General features: G+C 48.8%; 1 protein-coding gene across 2 annotated transcripts in view; it reads left to right on the top strand.

Moving 5' to 3' along the window:
* The window catches only part of SLC44A2 (solute carrier family 44 member 2 (CTL2 blood group)), a 341,764-nt gene that overhangs the window by 299,310 nt on the left and 18,603 nt on the right, over window positions 1-23,851 (top strand). For both annotated transcript variants that reach the window (XM_078685295.1, XM_078685294.1), the window contains exons 18-19: window positions 113-186; window positions 816-886. In XM_078685295.1, coding sequence (XP_078541421.1) covers window positions 113-186; window positions 816-886 — 145 coding nt within the window. The remainder of the gene's footprint in view (window positions 1-112; window positions 187-815; window positions 887-23,851) is intronic.

Raw genomic sequence — 23,851 nt, 5'->3', positions numbered from 1 at the left:
CTTACCCTCGGTAACAGACTTATCAAGCAAGGATATGTGTAAGCTGTCCCTAAAAACCTTCTCCATTGCACACATTTTCTGCTTCTTTGACTTCAGCTCTTTATCTCCCCAGATTGCCATTTATGGAACCAATTTCTGCACCTCTGCCCGGAATGCCTTCTCCTTGTTGATGAGGAACATTATTCGGTAAGAACTCCCTAGGAATAAAGTGCTGCTAAGAGTATGGCAGGGTAAAAACATTACTGGTCCAGAAGGTACTAAGGGATTCAATGTCCTGGAGGAGAGAGGGGCACATGACACCACTGTCTGGGAGTGGTGGAGCAGGGACACCAGGTTAAAAGGACAGTGTCCTGGAGGGGAGAGACATTGAAGGCCAGAGTCTTCAATGAAATGGATTCTAAGAGCTACAATGCTGAGGGCGGGTCACAGGGTGGTTGCAGAACCAGAGATTTGAACACATAGGTGTGTTGGCTTGCAGGGAGAGAGATGATGTGGGGTATTTTGGTGTCTTGGACAAATGAGTCTTGGAATAAGAGGGACAGCTATAGTGTGTGGAAGGTAAGAGAAAGACATGGGAGGGGATATCAACCAGTACCCCACTTACAGTGCCAGTAGGGTCACAGGGGCAGGGCGTAATATACCTGGCAGACGACTCACTGCACACCTCGAGCAAGCTTGGGTGCAGGATTGTGTAGGTGATTGAGTGAAATCAGAGGGTCAATGAAGTGGTTCAAGGAGGTCACAGAGAGGGTTTGAGAGTGCCTTCTTCAAAATGCATGAGAACTCCTTATGCTCTCCCTTTCTCTTTATTTTAGTGTGGCGGTATTGGACAAAGTGACTGATTTCCTACTGTTCCTGGGGAAGCTGTTTGTCGTGGGATGTGTTGGTAAGAAATCTTCCACTAGTATAATCCTCAGAATGAAAACCATAGCCTTTCTCAGCAAATGTGTTAGACTCAAAGGCCACATACGGGAAGAGTTGTGGGGCAGTGGCCAGGATGCCTGACTCCGGACCACAGGGTTCACGGTTCGATCCCCGGCGGCAGGTTACCCCAGCACCATGTGACTCTAGGCAATAGCTTGCTTAATCTTCCCAACAGCCCACAGCGCCGGGACGCCTCCGTCGGAGGCAGCTGTGCACTTTACAAATGTTGGCATTTACTTACATTTCTAAGTAGGCCAGGATGGGTATGATATTTACTGCACCCTGTAAATAGTGTTACTCCATGTGAGCCTTGCTTTTTAAAATTACAGTACCACTGGGCTCCAGAGGGACCAACCGTCCAGAAATCACTATGTTCGAGGCAGAGCCTCAAGACCTGGCTTTTTAACCTTTAGGATTTCTTTCTCTCCCTTGTCTGTCTCTGTTCTATGGTGTTATGTTTTTTTACACTGAGATGCCTAAATAAAGCGCCGGGACACTCTTATTGAGTAGCCGTGCGCTATAGAAATAAAATCTAACATAACATAACATATGGGCTGCAGACCACACACTGTTGCATTAGATCACCATCTGGTGGTGGGCCCGGATGATTACACTTTGTTGTTGTCTTGGAAGAGTCTTAGTCTGCTGGATGACTCCTCCATTAGACTGTAGTGCGCATGGGCATCTACTCCATCTTCAGATTGTTGTTTTTTTCGCCATCGGGCTCGAATGTGTTTATCGCTCGGTCCCGTTACCGATCTCTTTTCGAATCCATAAATCAATCTACAACATCATCTTCGACACTGATTCCGGTCGCCCGTGTCGAAGAAAGGCTCCACTTCTCGATTCCAGCGCTCGTCTGGGCCGTTGGGCCCAACTGCGCCATTGGGCATTTGGCTCATGGAAAGAACACCGCTCAAGAAGTGCCCTCAGTGTGGACACAAGTTTCCCCACACCGACCTTCATGAGGTTTGCAACCTGTGCTTGTCTCCAGAGCATGAGAGTCTAGACTGGGAGGCCTGCGCTTCGTTCCGGTCCAAGAAAACAATCATGGACCGTCGAGCTCAAAGAGCTATGGAACAGTCATCGTCGTCGACACCAGACCTCATCATAGACGAGGCGCCGATCGAGGTAGACGCCGAACAACAGCAAGAAGACATCGCTTCCAAAGCAGAGGAGTCAGCTTCCGGAGACGACGATCGATCCAAAGATGACTATCTTCTTCCAGCTGGTCAACAGGTCGTGAGTAAGAGCGTCGACCCTGTTCACCGGGTTCCACCTCCACCTCCGGGTCCGGGTGCACACCGATCAAAACCTTCCGACGCCCCGCCTTAAGGCTCGGCAGTGAAGGGCACTAAAAAGCCTCCAGTTGACTTGGGCTAGAGTCAGTCTGTCGGTCCCGAAAAGCAAAAAGTGTTAAGCCGAAGTCAACAACGGCACCAAAACATCCATCGGTACCGAAGGTAACCGAACCTAAAACCAAGTTTGGCACCGAAAGACGTTCCCAAAGTTACCGAACCTAAAATGACCCCGGTAACGAAAAAGCAGACCCGAAAGCAGTTCCAATACCGATACATACTTCGGCTCCAAAGGCAGATGAATCTCAACAGCAGGGAACAAAAGCTTCGGATCCAAAAAGCACAGATACAAAGAAAAAACAAGAAAAGTCTTCGGAACCGAAACCAAAACCCGTTCCAATGACAATAGACACTGCAAAGTCTAAACCTGTCTGCCCCAAACAAGATAAATCGGCGCTGAAAAAGGATTTGCCCATTGAAGAGCTTTTCCAACCTGATGTAAGGCAAAAAACTCTCAAAATTCATCCAAAGACTGGACATGTATACACAGTGCCTGAAAAGAGGAAAATGGACTATCCCAAACCATCGCCAGTTCCTCTAAAAAAGTATGTTCAAACTTCCCCTATAAGAATTCCTTCACCAGAAGTACAAATACCAGCAGATATCTCTCCTGTGCATTCACCAGCTAGTACACATAGCCTTATACCACAAGATGAGGATTATGGGGATACCTACTCACAAGAGGTAGAGTGAGATCATCAAATGGATGATATTAATGACCCAGATGATATAGCTGGGCCATCAGGTGACCCATGGAACGATTATAATGCACCAGATGCACCAGATCTACCACAAGACGATGTATACCCGTCTAGGCCATCTCCGCCAGATGACACCATTGGGTTAACACAGCTCATACATAGAGCAGCTACATTCCATGGAGTAGACTTACATACGGATCCAATAGAAGAAGACTTTCTAATGGAAACACTGTTAACATCACATAAAACCACAACCACACTTCCAATACTTAGTGGAGTGGTAAGACACGTACCAGAAATATTTAAAGACCCAGTCAGGGCCAGAGTAATTACCCCAGACTGGAAAAGAAATACAAAGCGGCTCCATCTGATCCTGCATATATTAAAGGACAGTTGCCACTAGACTCACTGGTAGTGTCAAATGCGAGAAAGAGAGCCAACTCGCAGACAACAGGGGATGCTCCACCCTCTGACAAAGAGTCTGAGCTTTTGGATGCTTCAGGAAAACGAACCCTCTCACAAGCATCCAATATATGGAGGATTGCTAACACTCGCTCTGTTAGCACGATATGACAGAGCTCATTATGATGCGTTGGAGTCACTCATGCAACACTTGCCAGAACAATATAAGGCTAGGGCTTCTGATTTAATACAAGAATGCAAAGTTATAACAAATACCTCCATAAGATGTGCACTAGACACTGCAGACACAGCATCTAGAGCAGTAAATACAGGGGTACTGTTGCGCAGACATATATGGCTACGCATCTCTGGGTTCAAACCAGAAGTACAAGCCAGTATCTTAAACCAACCATTTGACCAACAACATCTTTTCGGTCCAAATGTAGACAGTGCACTGGAAAAAATGAAAAAAGATACTGATACGGCAAAGTCAATGGGAGCTTTACACACTCAAGCCCATAGACCTTCCTTTCGTCGCTCCTCCTATAGGGGCGCCTCTAAGAGTTTCCAGACTGACAACACCTCCTCTACTTACAAAGCGCCCAACCAAACCTCGCCCTGTAAGGGATATTATAGAGGAGGGTATAGAGGAAACAACAATAAGGGTAGAGGAAGAGGCAACAACAATCGCAATGCCTCTACTCCCAAACAGTGACTTCCCTTCCATCCCCCCAGACCATTCCACTCCAGTCGGGGGGTGGGGGGTTACAACAGTTCCTACCTGTCTGGAACTCCATCACCACAGACAGGTGGGTGAGACAAATTATTCAGTCCGGTTATTGCCTGGAGCTCACTTCCACTCCTCCAACAATACCACCCAGACAGCGTCCCAGGTCACAAGAACACCTCATACTACTAAGACAAGAGGTAGAATCTCTACTGCAAAAGAATGCAATAGAACCAGTACCAAAAGAACATCAGAACACAGGGGTATACTCTCTTTATTTTCTCATACCCAAAAAGGACGGATCTCTCAGACCTACTCTAGATCTAAGACCCCTAAACCTGTACATACATTCAGACCATTTTCATATGGTCACACTACAACAGGTTCTACCGTTACTAGAGAAAGGAGACTTCCTTGCCACATTAGACCTCAAGGACGCATGCTTCCACATTCATCAATCTCACAGAAAGTACCTACGGTTCGTACTAGGTCAGCACTACCAATTCAAGGTACTCCCCTTCAGAGTACCAACAGCACCTCGAGTGTTCACAAAGTATCTAGCAGTAGTAGCAGCACATTTAAGAAGAGACAACATTCATGTCTTCCCATATCTCGACGACTGTTTAATAAAATCCAAGTCATACAACCAATGTGTACAGCACACGCATCAGACAATATGTCTGCTACACAAGTTGGGGTTTACAGTGAATCAAAAGAAGTCACATCTACAACTGTCCCTGTCTCAGCAGTATCTAGGTGCCACAATAGATACCTCCAAGGCAGTAGCATACCCCAACCTAACAAGAATACAAACTATGCAAAATCTTATCAAAAGATTCCAGCCACAACACTCACTACAAGCTTGAGTGTTCATGCAACTAATAGGAATGATGGCATCTTTCATTTTCATAGTACCATACGCAAGACTACAAATGCGCCCCATACAAGAATGCTTAGCAAGTCAGAGGAAACGGGCACCGCAACTCCAAATGCCCAAGCTTCGCCGCCAGTTACCCACACCCATTATCCAAAGGCAATGCGGTATGGATGAACTGGTCAAACAAATTTGCGTACGCTTTTCCCGCTCTCCCACGAATTCCGTTAGTGGTACGCAAGGTACGGCAACATTCTCTCACATTGATTCTCATAGCACCAACGTGGGCGAGACAACCATGGTACACCATACTACTACAGCTCTTAATAGTACCACATCACAAACTAAAACTCTCCCCACATCTACTAACACAGAACCATGGAGAGATTATGCATCCAGATACAATGCAGCTCAATCTGGCGATCTGGCTCCTGAAGTCTTAGAGTTTGGATATCTAAATTTACTACTGATTGCATGAATGTCATTAAAGAAGCAAGACGTCCTACCACTGAAGCATGTTATGCAGCAAAGTGGAAAAGGTTTGTTGTATATTGCACAAATAACAACATCAACCCCTTAGATGTTTCCATACAAAACATCATATGTTAACTGTTACATCTACAAAGATCTAACTTGGCGTACTCCTCAATCAGGTTACATCTTGCTGCTATAGCTGCATATCTCCAAAACAGACAACATTTGTCATTGTTTAGAGTACCTGCAATCAAAGCGTTTATGGAAGGACTTAAACGGATAATTCCTCCCAGAATACCACCCCCTCCAGTATGAAATTTAAATATTGTTCTCACAAGACTTATGGGTCCTCCTTTTGAACCATTGCATAAGTGTGAATTACAGTTTCTTACATGGAAAGTAGCTTTTCTAGTAGCAGTTACCTCACTAAGAAGAGTAAGTGAGATCCAGGCATTAACAATTCAAGAACCATTTATACAACTTCATCACAATAAAGTGGTTCTTAAAACAAATCCAAAGTTTCTGCCAAAGGTCATTTCACCGTTCCATGTCAACCAATCAATTGAGTTGCCAGTAAGCGCTTCTCTACTACATTGATAGGACAAAACCTTTTCGTAAAACTAAACAACTGTTTGTGTCCTTTTCACCTCCACATAAAGGCAATCCCATTTCTAAATCCGGCATTGCCAGATAAATTGTTAAGTGTATTCAAATTTGCGACAAAAAGCAAAACGCCCTTTATCCATTCCTCCTAGGGCTCATTCTACCCGTAAATTAGGAGCATCTATGGCATTCTTAGGAAACATACCATTAGATGATATCTGTAAAGCAGCTACATGGTCTACTATGCACACATTTACAAAACACTACTGTGTAGATGTGCAGGCAAAACAACAAGCAAATGTGGGACAGGCTGTACTAAAAACATTATTTCAAACTACTGCAACAGATGCGAGTGGCCGCCGCTAAGGGAGAAACTGCTGTGCAATTTATGCAACAGTGTGTGGGCTGCAGCCCATATGCCTCGAACGGAAAATGCTACTTACCAGTATGCATCTGTTCTTGGCATGTAGGGCTGCAAAACCACACACGTAGGAGGGTAGCCTATTGACATCTGTCTAAGTCCAACAAGAAGACCTAGATGTCTCCTCTAAACATTCAGACATTGGAGAAGACGTTTGTGACGTTCACCAAGCACAACAACGTCAAGGGCCAAAGGCAAAGTCCACACACTGCAGCACAGTGGCGCCAGCAGGCCAGTCTCAAGCCCTAAAAGATCAGCTGCAGAGCTGTCAAGTGAAAGTCTGAAAAGCTTAAAGCCTCAAAGCATGCTACTTCACAAGCAGGCTCTGCGTCGAGCAAAGGGTGCTGATCCTTATCATACCCTGACAATGATTCCAAGTGCTGGCAAGCCACCCTCAGCGTTGAGGCCCCAAGGCCCATTGGCGTCAAAGATTCAGCTGCACTCTGGTCGAATTAACCAACAGTCACTACGTAAGGCCACGTCTGGTCTGAAGGAGAGACTGTAGCCACAACACATTTCGACCCTATGATCCAGAATCATTTAGGCCACAGGGGTCGAGGGGGCTGAGGTCCATGGCACGAGCACATAGCCCCTCAAGATGATATGGATATTAACCCATGTTCTATAAAACCATAACCACACGATGATACTTCATACTATCAAGTGGTTATACAAAGGGCAGCCTCACACTTTCTGGTACAGGATGAGCAGGAGTTTTTGCTTGAAACACCATAAAAAAACTGAAAGGTTAGTTAGTTACTTATCTATGCTTAAAGGTATGTAAAAATCAACCACAGATACCTTTAACTTGCTACGGCTCGGATATAAAAAGAAAAGCTAGAACCAGCCCCTCAAGATCTGCTCTACATCAGGGGAGTAAATTGTACCAGACTCACTAACACCCAATACAGTTCGTAAAAATGTGCATCATCGCAAACTACCAAGGATACCCCTGCTCCAGATAAAGAATCCAAACTGGTAGATACTGCTTGTAAAAGAGTAAAGAGAACAAATAATGTACAGAATGTTTAACATTGTAAACATTCACCCCCCAGTCAATCAAAAATAATCTCTTAAGCTGTCTTCTATGCAATACTGCATAGACACTTAAGAGAGAATTAAAGACAAATAATGCAGCATATACATGCAAGGCTACACTGTCCAGTACTTCAACTAGAAATGCAAAGGATATTCCACCAATATCACATTTAAACCTATCTGCCAGGTTTCACCATGGAAAACACTCCCTCCCCCCCCTTTCACCAAATCCTTGGAATGATAGAGAGGCAGGACAGGACAGACAAGCCCCCATAGGCTGCCATTATGTGGCTTAAAAAGGGATACCGTGCCTTTAAGGAAACTTTCCAGAACACTCCTGGTATCCCAGAATGCACAGCAACTCCCTCCACTTTCAGTTCTTTTTTCCGGCTCCTGCTAGCAGGACCCTGGAGCATCGAGCGCTCCCTTTTTTGGGTTTATTTCTACAATTTGTGCACTTTTAAAGTGTTAGTGTGTGTTCACTCGACGTGCTTTTGCCTTTTCTAATCTTTGCTGGAGTTTTTCTGGTGTTTTGGCTACTCTTTTATCAAATATGCCTGCCTTATTTGATAAATGTCCTCAGTGCTCCAGGAAAAAGGCAAAATCAGATCCTCAAAGGGTTTGCATCCTGTGTCTGCCTTCTTCTCATGTTCCTGAGGAGTGTGATATCTGCCTCCAGTTCCCTAAGAGGATCCTGAAGGACCGGGAGAAGACCAGGCTCCAAGGCTTGGAGCAGAGAAGGCAGCAAGGACAAGGTGGGTCTGGGCATGAAGGGGCTCCTTCCTCTGCGCAGGCCTCTGGGGGGCTCCCCGGGAAGGAAAAGGCCACAAAACGCCATCGGTCGACGTCGATAGCCTCGACGTTGGCGTCGAAAGGAATGACCTCAGTCAGTTCCTCGTCTCCCCAGGGCTCTGGGTCGAAGCGCCGTCGACGTCGAGGGGACTAACGTCGAGACCTCCGAGGTCGACGTAGAGGACTGATTTGTCGTTGAGCCATCGTCGTCGTCGAGAGGGGTCAAGACGCCGGCGCTCGAGACGAAGATCAGCGTCGAGACTGAGGACGTCGACGCCGAGGAGATCATCGTCGAGGGGACGATCGATGTCGAAGCACCGACCGTCTACGTTGAAGCGACGACCATCGACGCCGAGCAAGGTAGTCGACGTCAAGGAGACGCTCGTCGACGTCGAAAGGATGCTCCACGTCGAGGAGGAAGCCTAGATGCTCTAGGACCACGACGGAGTCATCTACTTCAGCGAGTCCATGGTCGCGGCGGCGACGTCGCTCGTCGACGAGGGGTAGGGCCTCGAGATCACCACCTTCTGGTCAGAAGAAGAAGAGAAGGAGAGTGGGAAAGTCTCCCGGCTCGGAGTACTCGTAAGTCTACTCACCCTCCCAGCCGAGGTTGCCTACACCTCCTCCGTTACCAGTGGGTCCTCCTCCATGTACCCCGACTCCTCCTCCACTGCCTCCACCCTCTACTCCTCCACCACCACCGGTGCCTCCTCATCGGCCTACTCTGCCTCCTCCGCCGGCTCCGCCAAGGTCGATCTCGCTACCTCATTTGCGGACACCGCCTACGGTGCTCCCTCAACCTAGAGTCAGGCCTCCACAGCGCCCCCCTGTCCGGCCCGCGGACCGCCCGAGGCCGCGAAGATCGAGATCTAGCTCCAGACAGAGAGATAGGTCCAGGAGTCGCCGTCGCTTGTCTACAAGGTCCAGACGGCGCCGTAGCAGGGACGGGTCTAGATCCCGCCACACAGATTCGTCCAGTGCCAGGGACTATTCACCGACCCTGTCGGACTCCCCTTGGACGAGGGTGTCCCCGATAGACGACATTGTCTCCTTCCAGGAGGTATTGCTGCGAGGAGCGGCGAAGCTGGGCATCACACTCGCAGTGCCCGCTCCATCGACGTCCGTCATCTTCGAGGCACTGCACAAGAAGCAGTTGTCTCGCCCTTTGTTGCCGTTGGTGCCAGGGTTGGTGGGACCCGCCATGGAGCTCTTCCTCACCCCTGCGGTGATGAAGTCAGCACCCTCAAGGCTGCAAAAGAAGTATCGGGCCCCCGACTCGGACCCAGCGTTTCTGTGCTTGGACCCTGCGCCGGACTCAGTGATTGTGACGGCGGTGAGGAAACAACACGCCACCAGCCCGTCATCAACAGTGCCTCCTGACAAGGAGAGCCGCTGGATGGATTCGGCGGGCAGGAAGTGTGAGAAGTTGGCCTGATATGCAGTGCTCACTATTCTAGTGATCACTATGTATCAGTCCAAACAACCCTTATTGATGATTGGTTGTAAGTCAACCTTATAGACCAGCTATCCTAGTAGCATGGATACAAGCAGTCTAAGGCTAAGACTCTAGAGGGCGTGTTAAGCCAGCTGTTTTACCATCACATTACCCCTTGAACACCAAGTGAAAGGACACCACACAAGTTGTTATGAAAATAAACAGATATTTATTTATAACAAGACTACCCTGAACTCTTTATGAGTCAGGGAGCTAAGCACACAACAAAACTCTTACGAAAATACTTTAAGTCGCACAATTTACACATGCCCGAGGGGCACGAAAAACCATATACACAGTAAGTGGAATGCGAACTTGCTAGCAGGTAAGTAATACTTTTCTAGACTCAGGAATCGCTAGGCCTACAATTCTAAACACTGGGATTAGATGCAGGAGGCCTGTGGACGTCGTGTGCAGAGTGGGAACTCTCACGCGTAAGGCGGGAAAAAGTCTATGGAGGCTAGCAGTTGCAAAGTTACTGTTCTCGGGCGAACCCGACTAGGTGGTTCGAAAACAAGAGTGGATCCGAACACTTAGGGTGTTGGACTATGCTGGAGCACCGAAGTACTCAGGTTACCTAGCCCAGGGGCTGCGGCTGCATAGGGTTGAAGTTGCGTCGGAAACCCTCGTTGAAGATCCAGGAGCCTGAAGAAAGAGTTGCTGGCAGGCGGCCAGTGAAGAAAGTTCGGAGTGATCCAAGCCTGGATCAGGGAAGAAGAAACCTGTAAGCAGAGGGGACCAAGTTCTGAATCACTAGCCAGTGATTTGAGTGGGCACCAGGATGGCACCGGACGAAGTCACCTCAGCCAGGTGAGTGGGCGCTGCTGGGCTCTGCAGTCTCTCGGACCAGGAGGCGTTGTCGGCGACCAGGATGGAGGTGCGAGCTGTCCCACAAAGGTTCTTGCTGTCGACGTTGCTGGACCCAGGATTGGGCAACAAGTCTTGGCAAATGCAAGGCCAACGCGGTGGACCTAAAATGGCGTCTTGAGTGGACCAGGAGGGTCCAGGGTGCTCCTCTGTTGGAGGGGAGCAAGGGCTAGTCTGGAGCAACTAGACCAGCAGTAGTTGTCGTCGTGGAGCGTCGTGAGAGGGCCACTAGCCAACGGGCAAGCGACCTGGACAACGCGGTTGGCAGCAAAGAGCAGAAGGGCCCCACGCAGATCTCGGGGATGCAGGGGGGCTGAACTTCGGTGCTGGAGCTGCTCAGGGTCGGGGCTTCTCTTACCCCAAAGCACTCAGTCGAGGGTCACTCGGGAGTCGTGCTGGACAAGCGTCGTGCAGTTCTGAAGATGGCCGGTCCCTCGAGGTCTCGTCACACCCACGGATCACAGCTGGGCTGATGATGTAGGTTGAGGTCAGAGGTGCCAGGGAAGCCGGTTCTCGTCATGCTGGAGCAGTCTTGATCCGAAGGAGAGACTGGCCACAAACCGCGATGCTTGGTTGGTGCCTGCTGCTGCAGGGTGACTACTCCTTAGTCACAAGGGAGAATCTTGGGAAGAAGTCTTGAGTTCCTTTTGTGGAAAGTAGTTTCAGGATTCAAAGATGATCTCATTTGGAAGGGGGCCAGTTCCTACCTTTATCCTGAAAAAAGGGGCTGGCACGCGACTAAGTCCTGCCCTATGGGTGGGACTAGGAGGGGGGTGGTTACACCCCTCTCCTTTGGCGGGCTTTCCCCAGATCAGGGGCTGGAGTGCCCCTGGAACTGGTTCAAGCCGGCCTATGCACAGTGAGCACCGGGGTGCCACTTGCAGTCACCTTCCTCTAAAGCCCTGCCTACCTAGAATACACAAAATCCTGTCTGGGACGGTGCTGGCACCGCCCCTGGCAGGAAACCCTTTGTCCTTGCCTCCTGGGCTGGGAGGACTCCCAGCAGCAGGAGGGGAGACTTGTGTCTCGGTGGCAGCATCCATTTTGTGGAGCTAAGGCTCTGTCTGACTTTAACCGGGGTTACAGGTTACATACATGTCGTGTCCCTCTAGAAGGGTGGAATGCTAACCCCATCACCAGAATTGGCGAGGGGTTAGTATTCCAATTCGTATGACACCTTACTCGACATGTTTTGATAAAGCGATACCAGAGTTGGCATATAACCGCGAGGATTATAAGGCACTTAAGAGTATATGGTATGCGATATCATGGAAACGGCTAAGGGATGGATCCCGAAAGCCGCAGACAGGCTCAGCTCATGCCAGAGCACTATCTCACACGATTCCAAGCACTCTGCCTTCAGGATTGTCAAGGCCTGCCATAGGAGTGACTGATAGGAGATCTGTGTGTCCATTTAGGTTTAGATATAGGAATTCTATATCTAAAGCAAAGGGTGATTACACCACCTTGCCCCAGCTGTCGTGCAGCCAGTTGTGTCAGATTTGGATGGCCAGCCAGGGGTGGCATAATACATGCTGCAGCCCCTGGTAGGCCCTGGGTACACCTATGCCCTGGGTACCTAAGGTACACTGTACAGGGACTGATAAGGTGACTCAGTATCCAATTAGATATGTACCTAAGGTACATGGAATCCATTTTACAGAGAGAGCAGTAGGCCTGGGGTCCTAAATAGCAGGGCCCCAGGTCAACTAAGTCAGAAAACCAGCAAAACACCAGGCAAAAAGTTGGGGGCAACCATAGTCAGGGATCTACCTTCCTACAGGAAGGTCCGCGGGATGGCCGCCACGGCTATGAAGGCTGCTAGTGCCTCAGCCTTGTTGGGACGTTCTGATCGGTCCCTATGGGAGTCCCTCACACGGTTCGTGGAACTCCTTCCCCGAGATAACAGGGAGGATTTCCAAGAGATCATGAATGAAGGACTCATGGTCTCCAACCAAGTGATCGGATCTGCTGCAGATTCCTCCCTCCTGGCAGCCCACGGATACTGCCATGGGGTCAACCTAAGGCACCACGCCTGGCTGCGTCTGACGTCCTTGAAGCCCGAGGTGCAGCAGAGGGTGGCCAACCTACCTTTCTCTGGCGAGACCTTGTTTGGAAAACATGCGGACGAGGAGAGGGCCCGCATGAAGGCGGAGGCTGAGACCTTGACGGCTGTCGGGTTGCAAAGCCGAAGGAACAGAAGACCTTCCGCTCGTTCCAGAGACGGTACGGGGTGCATGGTAGAGGGCAAGGTCGGCAGGCTGGACAACAACAGCAGCAGCAACAACAGTTCCAGCGGCGTCCGTTCCAAAAGCGCCAAAGGGGCTGTGGTGGTCAGCAGTCTTCATCCGCGACCAAAGGCCCGGCTGGGTCTAGGCCCTGAGGTGCTTCTTCCCCCTCATCCGTTACCCGCTCCGGTGGGGGAAGCATCCAACATTACCTGGCAGAGTGGAGAAACATTACTCAAGACAAGTGGGTGCTGAATATTGTTTGCAATGGATACAGTCTTCGGTTCACCAGTCCGCCTCCAGCAATTCCAACGGTTGCCTCGCGGTTCCAGCTACACGAGCTCCAGGTGGAGGCCGACACCCTGTTAAGAAAAAGGGCGATCGAAGACGTCCCTCTGTCTCAAAGGGGAAAGGGCCTTTACTCTCGCTTCTTCCTGGTAAGGAAAAAGGACAAGAACGAGTTCAGGCCCATTCTGAATTTGCGACAAGCAAACATGTGGATTCGCAGGGAAAAGTTTTGCATGCTGTCTTTGCACCAGATTTACCCTCAGCTGCAAAGGGGAGACTGGCTTTGTGCGATAGATCTGCAAGATGCGTACTTCCATGTGCCCATTGCACAGAAACACCGGAAGTTCCTGCGCTTCCTCGTCGGCACCAATCACTAACAGTACACCGTACTACCGTTTGGACTGAAGTCTGCACCCAGGACGTTTTCAAAGTGCATTACGGTGGTGGCAGCGCACCTGCAAAAGAACAAGGTGTTTGTCTACCCTTACCTGAACGACTGGTTAATCAAGGCCTCCACCTTCCAGGAAGCACAACTGCACTTCAACAGGACGGCCGTCCTGCTGAATCAGCTGGGATTACACACAAATATGTCCAAGTCTGTTCCGATCCCAGTCCAGTGCCTGCAGTACTTGGGAGCCTCCATCAATACGCTGTCAGCAAGCGTGTCTCCTTCGGAGGAGAGACGCTTATCACTCCTTCGGAAGGCTCAGGCTCTCATAGCTGCTCCATCTACAACGGTGAGGTCGGTGTCTTCTCTACTGGGGTCGATGGCCTCTTGCATCTTCCTCACCCCACATGCGCGCCTGCACATGAGGCCGCTGCAGGAATGTTTGGAGGATCAATGGAACCAGAGGAAAGGGTGCTGGTACGACAGGATCCAGTTGTCTCTTCATGCCCAACAGTCCCTGAGATGGTGGTGCTCGGCAGAGAATCTACTCAGGGGAGTTCCTTTCCATAAGGATATCCCGACTCAGACTATCATGACGGATGCGTCTCTCCAGGGCTGGGGAGCGCATTCAGACCATCTACAAATCCAGGGAACGTTGTCTCCAGCAGAGTCCACGTATCAATTCAATTTTCAAAACTTTATTTCGATTTCATATAGAAACCATGAAAGTGTACATAACAAAAAATTTATAAAATCACATAAGATTAGTCAAACATTATACATATTTACATACTTTTCTGAAAAGACCGAATATCATTAATATCTGTTTCTAATCACCATAGCTGATCTGATGAAATTTAAGACGGCATTACAAATATGTACAGTTGATAGGGACAACAAACAATCATACGCTTCTTTGTAATAACGTGTATGAAATGATGCCAATAAAGGTGTAAGGAAAACATTTCTTGGAACTTTATACAAGGTACAAAAAAACAAGAGATGGAGAGTATTTTGCGAAACCTTATTGTTACAGGGGCAGTTGGGTAGCTTTTCCCACCATCCCCCCTGTTTAGGGAAAGCAAACAAAAAATGTAGGGTACCAAGGCGAAATCTTGTTAAATAAAAGCGCCATTGTGTGTTCATAATATATGACAAATAGAGCTGGCGAGCTGGTTTTCCTTGTACGCTCAGTAGATGGTCATTTGTCCTAAAAGAACCCAAACTAGATTTAAAGGCTTTCTTAATAATCTCCTTGGTATCCCTGCCAAGTAGTTCTGGGTTTGTATACATTTTTCCTAGACCTATCTTAAAGAAGGTCTCTTTAACATATCGTAGCCACGGGATTTGGGTATAATAATCAAGTTTTTGACAATCTTGGATTATATCTTTTGTTAATTTCAAATTTTCTGATTGCCAAACCTTTGCCCATAATATCAGTGGGGCAACATGAATAATGTCATTTATAAACTCAATACCAACTTCCTCATGGCAAAATATATTAGATGTACTCAATGGCACGCATAACAAACGCTTAACAAACTTATGCTCCACAATTTGTATTCTTTCACATTTATCCGAACCCCACACCCCTGAACCATAGGTCAAAACGGAAACACATTTGGCCTTATATAATGATATAATTTCCGCAACACGCCGTTGGCCCAATTTACTAGAAAAGCGGAAAAGGGCTTCGATTAACTGGGCAGCCTTTTGAACCCGTGCTATTAATAATGGTTCCCAACTTAATTTTTTATTAAAGAGGTTACCCAGATAACAGAAGTTATCCACCTTCTCAATGTTAGCATTCTTTACCATATATTTCCGTATCTTCACATTTTTTGGACCACAAGTCATGGCAAAAGATTTGGTAAAGTTGACACCTAAATCTAAATTGCCCATGAAGGTATCAAAAGCATTCAGAGAAATCTGCATGCTGTTTGGGGTAAGTGTCATTAAAACAGTGTCATCAGCGTAAGACAACATAGGGATTCTTTTCCCATTTATTTTTGGAAAGTCAGCAGATGTCTCTAACAAAAAACCCTCCAAACCATTTGTATAAATCAAGAATAAAAAAGGTGCTAAAATGCATCCTTGTCGGACGCCTTCAGTAGATAAAATTGGTTGTGATTTTTCCCCACCACGGCCATACCTGACCCTTACCATTGTAGCAGTGTGCAGCCTGCGGAGCAGGGTGACCAGAGGTTCTTCAAACCCCATAGAGGCCATCATGCGCCACAATTTTTCCTTGCACACTGTATCGAAGGCACTGGACAAGTCCATGAATGCCAAGTGTATAGAGCCATTCCTGGCACCCATGTACTTGCCCATGATCAAAGCAAGGTTCAGACACTGCTCGGTGGTTCCCTTCCCTTTCCTAAAACCATATTGTGATTCTACAATCACCCCTGAAGCCTCCGCCCATGTTTCCAACCGTGCCAGTATCACCCGACCCATCAACTTACATGTTGAGTCTATTAGTGATATCGGCCGATAGCATCTTGGCTCATACTTGTCACCTTTTTTAAAAATTGGGACCAAAACGGCCTCTTTCCATGAAATCGGAATTGGGCCAGTTATTATTGCCTTAAAAACATTCATAAGTAAGGGAGACCAAAACTCTTGATTAGATTTAAAAAGATCTAAAGGTACTGAATCAGGGCCTGGGGCTTTTGAGGCTGCCCCCAAAGTCAGCGTTAACTTTACTTCAGCAAGCGTTATTGAATCGCTAAGCTTCTTAGCTGAGTCCATATTAAAATAACGGGAATCATCCTCCTCCAGGGCAATATTATATAATTTCTCTTTAGGGTTAAAAATTTTGTTATGAGTTACCCAAGTTTCTTCAGATAGGTGAACTCGCATAGTATTTTCTTCCCCTGATTTTAAAAAGGGCCTATTTATAACTTCCCAAAAGAGTCTATTGTCCCTTAAGTCAGATGCCTTGTCTAAATCTTCCCATGCTTTGGACTTCAATTCATTTTTCCTTTTTTTAATTGCCTGCCTATATTGTTTCCTAGCTAATATAACCTTACTTCCATCTCTAGGTTTTATACGCAGTGCTTTAGCCAGAGTAGTTTGGGCTGCAGAACATTCTACGTTAAACCATTTAGGTCCAAGATCCTGCCTCTTCCCCCCTTCCTTTACTAGTAAATGTGTAGCTACATTTTCCATTAACTTCTCGAAGCTCCTGATTAAATGAACTGGGTCGGGATTGGATGATAGACATATGTCTATCTGAGCCGCATTTTCCTTAAAAATATTCTTTTCCAATTCCTCCACGGCTACTTTATTCCACTTTACAGTAATACCCTGGTTCTTACTATATGCTACTGGATATTCCTGATGCGACTTTAGTTCAGCAGCTATAGTGAGACTCAGGGTTAGGGGGTTATGATCACTAGCCGGGTTTACCTCAATTTTAAAGTTGTTTAGGTAACTAAAGAAACCCGTAGATACTATAGCAAAATCAATTGTGCTAGTTCTGCCTCTTGTGCCCTGAAAAGAGGGTATATTCGTATTCATATTCATATTACCCATAAAATTATTCATATCAAGGATAAATAGATTATTATTTACTAAAATGCTGTTTAGGGCCTCACCTTGTTTTGTATGTGAAAAATGGACCATAGGATGATTATCTAAATCCATCAGCCCACATGCTTTAGACCCACTAAATTTACACAGCTCACAGTTAAAATCACCTAACCACATAATAAGTAAGGGAAAGACTTTATTTCTTACTTTAACAATCTCTTCATACAAATTTTCAATAATTTGTTTTATTTGGGTCAAAAATATTATAGTACCAGTTGATAAGAAGAACAATTTCTCTAGTAAGGTTCTTAATAATAAACAACTGGTACCAAGTACTTTCCACCACAAGATTAACGGTCACTGAATTATGTTTTACTGAGATTGCTGTCATCATTCCACCCTTGGCTCGCCCTGAGTTTGATGGTATCGCTAAGGTGTTAAAAGCCTGAAAGCCATCCAAACTTGGGTCCACTACACTCCAGGTCTCCTGGAAACAAACTAGGTCAAAAGAATCCACAAAATCTGCCCATACCAAATCCTCCTCCCTATGGGCAAAACCTGCTATGTTCCATGAGAGTACACGAAAATTACCACACCTTTCACAAGTTTTTGGAGCCTTTTCACAATCACCCTCTTTTTCCACTAGCGATCTATCCAAGAATTGATCTTGGCCACATTGGGCTGCCTCAATTTCTTCGGTATTAGCCCCTGGATTGGTGACCTCATATACCCCATTTTGGTAGGTGTCCTTTTCCTCACTACTCATTTCCAGATTCTCACTGGTATTCGTACCTCTAGAAGGGGACATACTATCCCCTCCTATCGTCCCAGAATCATTTAGGGGATGTTTAATTACAGGGAGTCAATCATTCAAATTTAGGGGGGTCAAGGGGTAGAACATATTAGACAATGGAATGTTCCAGTGTTCCCTTGGATCAATCCGATATTGGCTATTTAAATCAAAATAGGAATTTCGATGATTGGCTGAGGTATGAAATCTAGGATTTCTATTTTTATAGTCAAATGCTGAGTATTCTATAGGTGGTTTTGGATAATGGTTGATATTTAAACCATATCTCTGCCGTTCTTTTTTTGATGATAACATCATATTCTCCGGGTAAAAATATGTCAAACTACGTGTAGAAACTCCGCCTTCATTACTACCAACAAACCAATCGTTTATGTAGGATACCACCTTGTGTTGCTTAAAGTTCACTATAATCAGATCACCATCTATATCCTTGGGGCGTATGCCTATCCATTGACACCTCCTAACGGATATAATGTCCCCATTCAAGTATGCTGGTAGTGGTCTATTTACGGACAGCCAATGAATCACTTTATTTTTTAAACTTCTGTTTGATTCAATTTCCTTTTCCCCAACAATTGGAACTCCAGTTAATACAATAACAAAACCATACGAATCTGGAGGTAATTGTACCGTATTTTTATATTGCAATTTAGCCATACCAGTATGTGACATTTCCAGATTGGTCGCTTTCTTATGTTCTGTAGGCTTCGGGACAGCCACAGGTACTTTCCCTTTTTCTATGTTTTTGGATGATGCAATTACTTGCGTATTTGGCGGGGATAAACTATTTTTATCAGCAACTGGTTTCTTTAATTTGTTGGGGGAATTATGCTGACTAACAGGTTTACTGGTATTTTGATCTCCAGGTCCAGCAACCAAGGTAGGTAACACTACATTATCTCGGGATGTTGGTTGAGGAAGGAGGCAGTCCAGTTTTTTCTCTATGATCTTTAACCTTTCTACAAGTGGTAAAACAAATGATTGCAACATTTTTTCAAGTACTTCCAAAAGCTCGGTACTATAGCTTTTATTACTCTCCCCGTCTACAATTGTTTGTGTTGTTATTTTTCCCTCCGACGCCATGTTCCCCATTTCTACTGGCAATGATGGTCTCGGAGATGCCATCTCAGAGGGTTTCCATAGGTTAAGGGACCTATTTTTATTTTTGTTTCCCCGCCTCCTCCTCTTCCTTGCTGGAGAAGAGACACCATTTTTACGCTTCTGACCATGGTGTGTCTCAGTTGTTTCTGGAGAAGGAGGGGAAGGCAACAAACTAACAACCTCTGTTTGTAGCTTCAAAGGGGGGGGGGGAATAGCATTTACATTAAAAGGGCAGTGAGTATTAGTTTCCTGGGGTAATGGGGTATTAAGATCTATAAGATTATCAGTAGTAGCCATAGACGATTCACTCAAAATGGTCACCGTCATACCTTGACCCCCCTGGATAGGTGGATTTTCCTGAAAGATTTGTGGAATCCCATCAGTATTAAAAAGTTCAGCATCTAAATCCGGCTGTTCTACTGTGGATACAGAAAGTACGCCTCTATTAGCAGAAGAAACCTGTCTTTTAACTGCCTCTACTGATAGGCGCCGTTCGGCCCTTCGTTCTGCCAATAAAAGTTCACGATCAATATCTTTAGTAGCTTTGGTAAAAAATCTATCCAAAGGGCCGAGAATAGAAACACCCACCTGATCAGGACGGGTGTTTGGAGTAGAAGAAGACATTCTTTAAGAAACTATGCGGTTTGGTGAAAAATTATCAATAAATAACAGGCTAAGAAAAACTAAAACCAGAAAGGGTAACAGATATGAAATACAAAAAATTTACCCAAAAGCACATTCTAGTCCATTTGTTAGAGACCTAGCCCAGCCCGGCCTCCTGCGGCCCCGGACGGCCACAGACGGTCCCGCCCTTGTCCCGGGCTTCTCCCGCGCGCTCTCCCGCGCTGCGGGAGTACTAATGACTGTTATAGGACCTGCACAAAAGAGGTGGAATGGTGGGAGGGGTCGGGGAGAGCGGCCCAGGTGTTGCTCCTTCGTGCTGGCGGGCGCTCCTGGGATTTGGAGTCCCTCCGTGAGCGCACGCACTCGCTCGCAGCCCCGGTCAAAAGCTTCCCTCCACTTGTCCTCCAAACCTGAGAAGCGGCTGCAGATGACACCAACGCGATGCGGGACCCGCGGAGCGGGTTCCGCGAGCTGTGAAGTAACAGGCAGGTCAGTCCCAACAAGAAATGCTTTAAAATCAGCAGAGCGTCCCGCTTTCCACACCAGGAAGTGCCTTTTTAAAATGATCGGTGGAAGGGTGGGAGGGGTCGGGGAGAGCGGCCCAGGTGTTGCTCCTTCGGGCTGGCGGGCGCTCCTGGGATTTGGAGTCCCTCCGTGAGCGCACGCACTCGCTCGCAGCCCCGGTCAAAAGCTTCCCTCCACTTGTCCTCCAAACCTGAGAAGCGGCTGCAGATGACACCAACGCGATGCGGGACCCGCGGAGCGGGTTCCGCGAGCTGTGAAGTAACAGGCAGGTCAGTCCCAACAAGAAATGCTTTAAAATCAGCAGAGCGTCCCGCTTTCCACACCAGGAAGTGCCTTTTTAAAATGATCGGTGGAAGGGTGGGAGGGGTCGGGGAGAGCGGCCCAGGTGTTGCTCCTTCGGGCTGGCGGGCGCTCCTGGGATTTGGAGTCCCTCCGTGAGCGCACGCACTCGCTCGCAGCCCCGGTCAAAAGCTTCCCTCCACTTGTCCTCCAAACCTGAGAAGCGGCTGCAGATGACACCAACGCGATGCGGGACCCGCGGAGCGGGTTCCGCGAGCTGTGAAGTAACAGGCAGGTCAGTCCCAACAAGAAATGCTTTAAAATCAGCAGAGCGTCCCGCTTTCCACACCAGGAAGTGCCTTTTTAAAATGATCGGTGGAAGGGTGGGAGGGGTCGGGGAGAGCGGCCCAGGTGTTGCTCCTTCGGGCTGGCGGGCGCTCCTGGGATTTGGAGTCCCTCCGTGAGCGCACGCACTCGCTCGCAGCCCCGGTCAAAAGCTTCCCTCCACTTGTCCTCCAAACCTGAGAAGCGGCTGCAGATGACACCAACGCGATGCGGGACCCGCGGAGCGGGTTCCGCGAGCTGTGAAGTAACAGGCAGGTCAGTCCCAACAAGAAATGCTTTAAAATCAGCAGAGCGTCCCGCTTTCCACACCAGGAAGTGCCTTTTTAAAATGATCGGTGGAAGGGTGGGAGGGGTCGGGGAGAGCGGCCCAGGTGTTGCTCCTTCGGGCTGGCGGGCGCTCCTGGGATTTGGAGTCCCTCCGTGAGCGCACGCACTCGCTCGCAGCCCCGGTCAAAAGCTTCCCTCCACTTGTCCTCCAAACCTGAGAAGCGGCTGCAGATGACACCAACGTGATGCGGGACCCGCGGAGCGGGTTCCGCGAGCTGTGAAGTAACAGGCAGGTCAGTCCCAACAAGAAATGCTTTAAAATCAGCAGAGCGTCCCGCTTTCCACACCAGGAAGTGCCTTTTTAAAATGATCGGTGGAAGGGTGGGAGGGGTCGGGGAGAGCGGCCCAGGTGTTGCTCCATCGGGCTGGCGGGCGCTCCTGGGATTTGGAGTCCCTCCGTGAGCGCACGCACTCGCTCGCAGCCCCGGTCAAAAGCTTCCCTCCACTTGTCCTCCAAACCTGAGAAGCGGCTGCAGATGACACCAACGCGATGCGGGACCCGCGGAGCGGGTTCCGCGAGCTGTGAAGTAACAGGCAGGTCAGTCCCAACAAGAAATGCTTTAAAATCAGCAGAGCGTCCCGCTTTCCACACCAGGAAGTGCCTTTTTAAAATGATCGGTGGAAGGGTGGGAGGGGTCGGGGAGAGCGGCCCAGGTGTTGCTCCTTCGGGCTGGCGGGCGCTCCTGGGATTTGGAGTCCCTCCGTGAGCGCACGCACTCGCTCGCAGCCCCGGTCAAAAGCTTCCCTCCACTTGTCCTCCAAACCTGAGAAGCGGCTGCAGATGACACCAACGCGATGCGGGACCCGCAGAGCGGGTTCCGCGAGCTGTGAAGTAACAGGCAGGTCAGTCCCAACAAGAAATGCTTTAAAATCAGCAGAGCGTCCCGCTTTCCACACCAGGAAGTGCCTTTTTAAAATGATCGGTGGAAGGGTGGGAGGGGTCGGGGAGAGCGGCCCAGGTGTTGCTCCTTCGGGCTGGCGGGCGCTCCTGGGATTTGGAGTCCCTCCGTGAGCGCACGCACTCGCTCGCAGCCCCGGTCAAAAGCTTCCCTCCACTTGTCCTCCAAACCTGAGAAGCGGCTGCAGATGACACCAACGCGATGCGGGACCCGCGGAGCGGGTTCCGCGAGCTGTGAAGTAACAGGCAGGTCAGTCCCAACAAGAAATGCTTTAAAATCAGCAGAGCGTCCCGCTTTCCACACCAGGAAGTGCCTTTTTAAAATGATCGGTGGAAGGGTGGGAGGGGTCGGGGAGAGCGGCCCAGGTGTTGCTCCTTCGGGCTGGCGGGCGCTCCTGGGATTTGGAGTCCCTCCGTGAGGGCACGCACTCGCTCGCAGCCCCGGTCAAAAGCTTCCCTCCACTTGTCCTCCAAACCTGAGAAGCGGCTGCAGATGACACCAACGCGATGCGGGACCCGCGGAGCGGGTTCCGCGAGCTGTGAAGTAACAGGCAGGTCAGTCCCAACAAGAAATGCTTTAAAATCAGCAGAGCGTCCCGCTTTCCACACCAGGAAGTGCCTTTTTAAAATGATCGGTGGAAGGGTGGGAGGGGTCGGGGAGAGCGGCCCAGGTGTTGCTCCTTCGGGCTGGCGGGCGCTCCTGGGATTTGGAGTCCCTCCGTGAGCGCACGCACTCGCTCGCAGCCCCGGTCAAAAGCTTCCCTCCACTTGTCCTCCAAACCTGAGAAGCGGCTGCAGATGACACCAACGCGATGCGGGACCCGCGGAGCGGGTTCCGCGAGCTGTGAAGTAACAGGCAGGTCAGTCCCAACAAGAAATGCTTTAAAATCAGCAGAGCGTCCCGCTTTCCACACCAGGAAGTGCCTTTTTAAAATGATCGGTGGAAGGGTGGGAGGGGTCGGGGAGAGCGGCCCAGGTGTTGCTCCATCGGGCTGGCGGGCGCTCCTGGGATTTGGAGTCCCTCCGTGAGCGCACGCACTCGCTCGCAGCCCCGGTCAAAAGCTTCCCTCCACTTGTCCTCCAAACCTGAGAAGCGGCTGCAGATGACACCAACGCGATGCGGGACCCGCGGAGCGGGTTCCGCGAGCTGTGAAGTAACAGGCAGGTCAGTCCCAACAAGAAATGCTTTAAAATCAGCAGAGCGTCCCGCTTTCCACACCAGGAAGTGCCTTTTTAAAATGATCGGTGGGAGGGGTCGGGGAGAGCGGCCCAGGTGTTGCTCCTTCGGGCTGGCGTGCGCTCCTGATATTTGGAGTCCCTCCGTGAGCGCACGCACTCGCTCGCAGCCCCGGTCAAAAGCTTCCCTCCACTTGTCCTCCAAACCTGAGAAGCGGCTGCAGATGACACCAACGCGATGCGGGACCCGCGGAGCGGGTTCCGCGAGCTGTGAAGTAACAGGCAGGTCAGTCCCAACAAGAAATGCTTTAAAATCAGCAGAGCGTATCATATCAATTTCCTGGAACTCAGAGCGGTTCACTTGGCACTGAAGGCCTTTCATCCGTCCTTCCAGACCAACTCCTTGCTTGTGCAGACGGAGAATACGACCATGATGTATTACCTCAACAAGCAGGGGGGCTCAAGATCGCGCACACTGTCACAGGAAGCGCAGGTGATCTGGCACTAGCTGCTAGCCAGAGGACTGGCTATAACGGCGACTCATCTGCCAGGTGTGCAGAATGTTCAGGCGGACGTCCTGAGCAGACTGCTTCAGGAAAACCACGATTGGGTCATAAACGACGAGGTGCTCGGCGACGTCTTCGCCATGTG

Source organism: Lissotriton helveticus, chromosome 1_1, assembly GCF_964261635.1.
Source record: "Lissotriton helveticus chromosome 1_1, aLisHel1.1, whole genome shotgun sequence".
In the NCBI taxonomy this organism is placed as follows: domain Eukaryota; kingdom Metazoa; phylum Chordata; class Amphibia; order Caudata; family Salamandridae; genus Lissotriton; species Lissotriton helveticus.
This window is presented reverse-complemented; position numbering and strand designations above follow the sequence as displayed.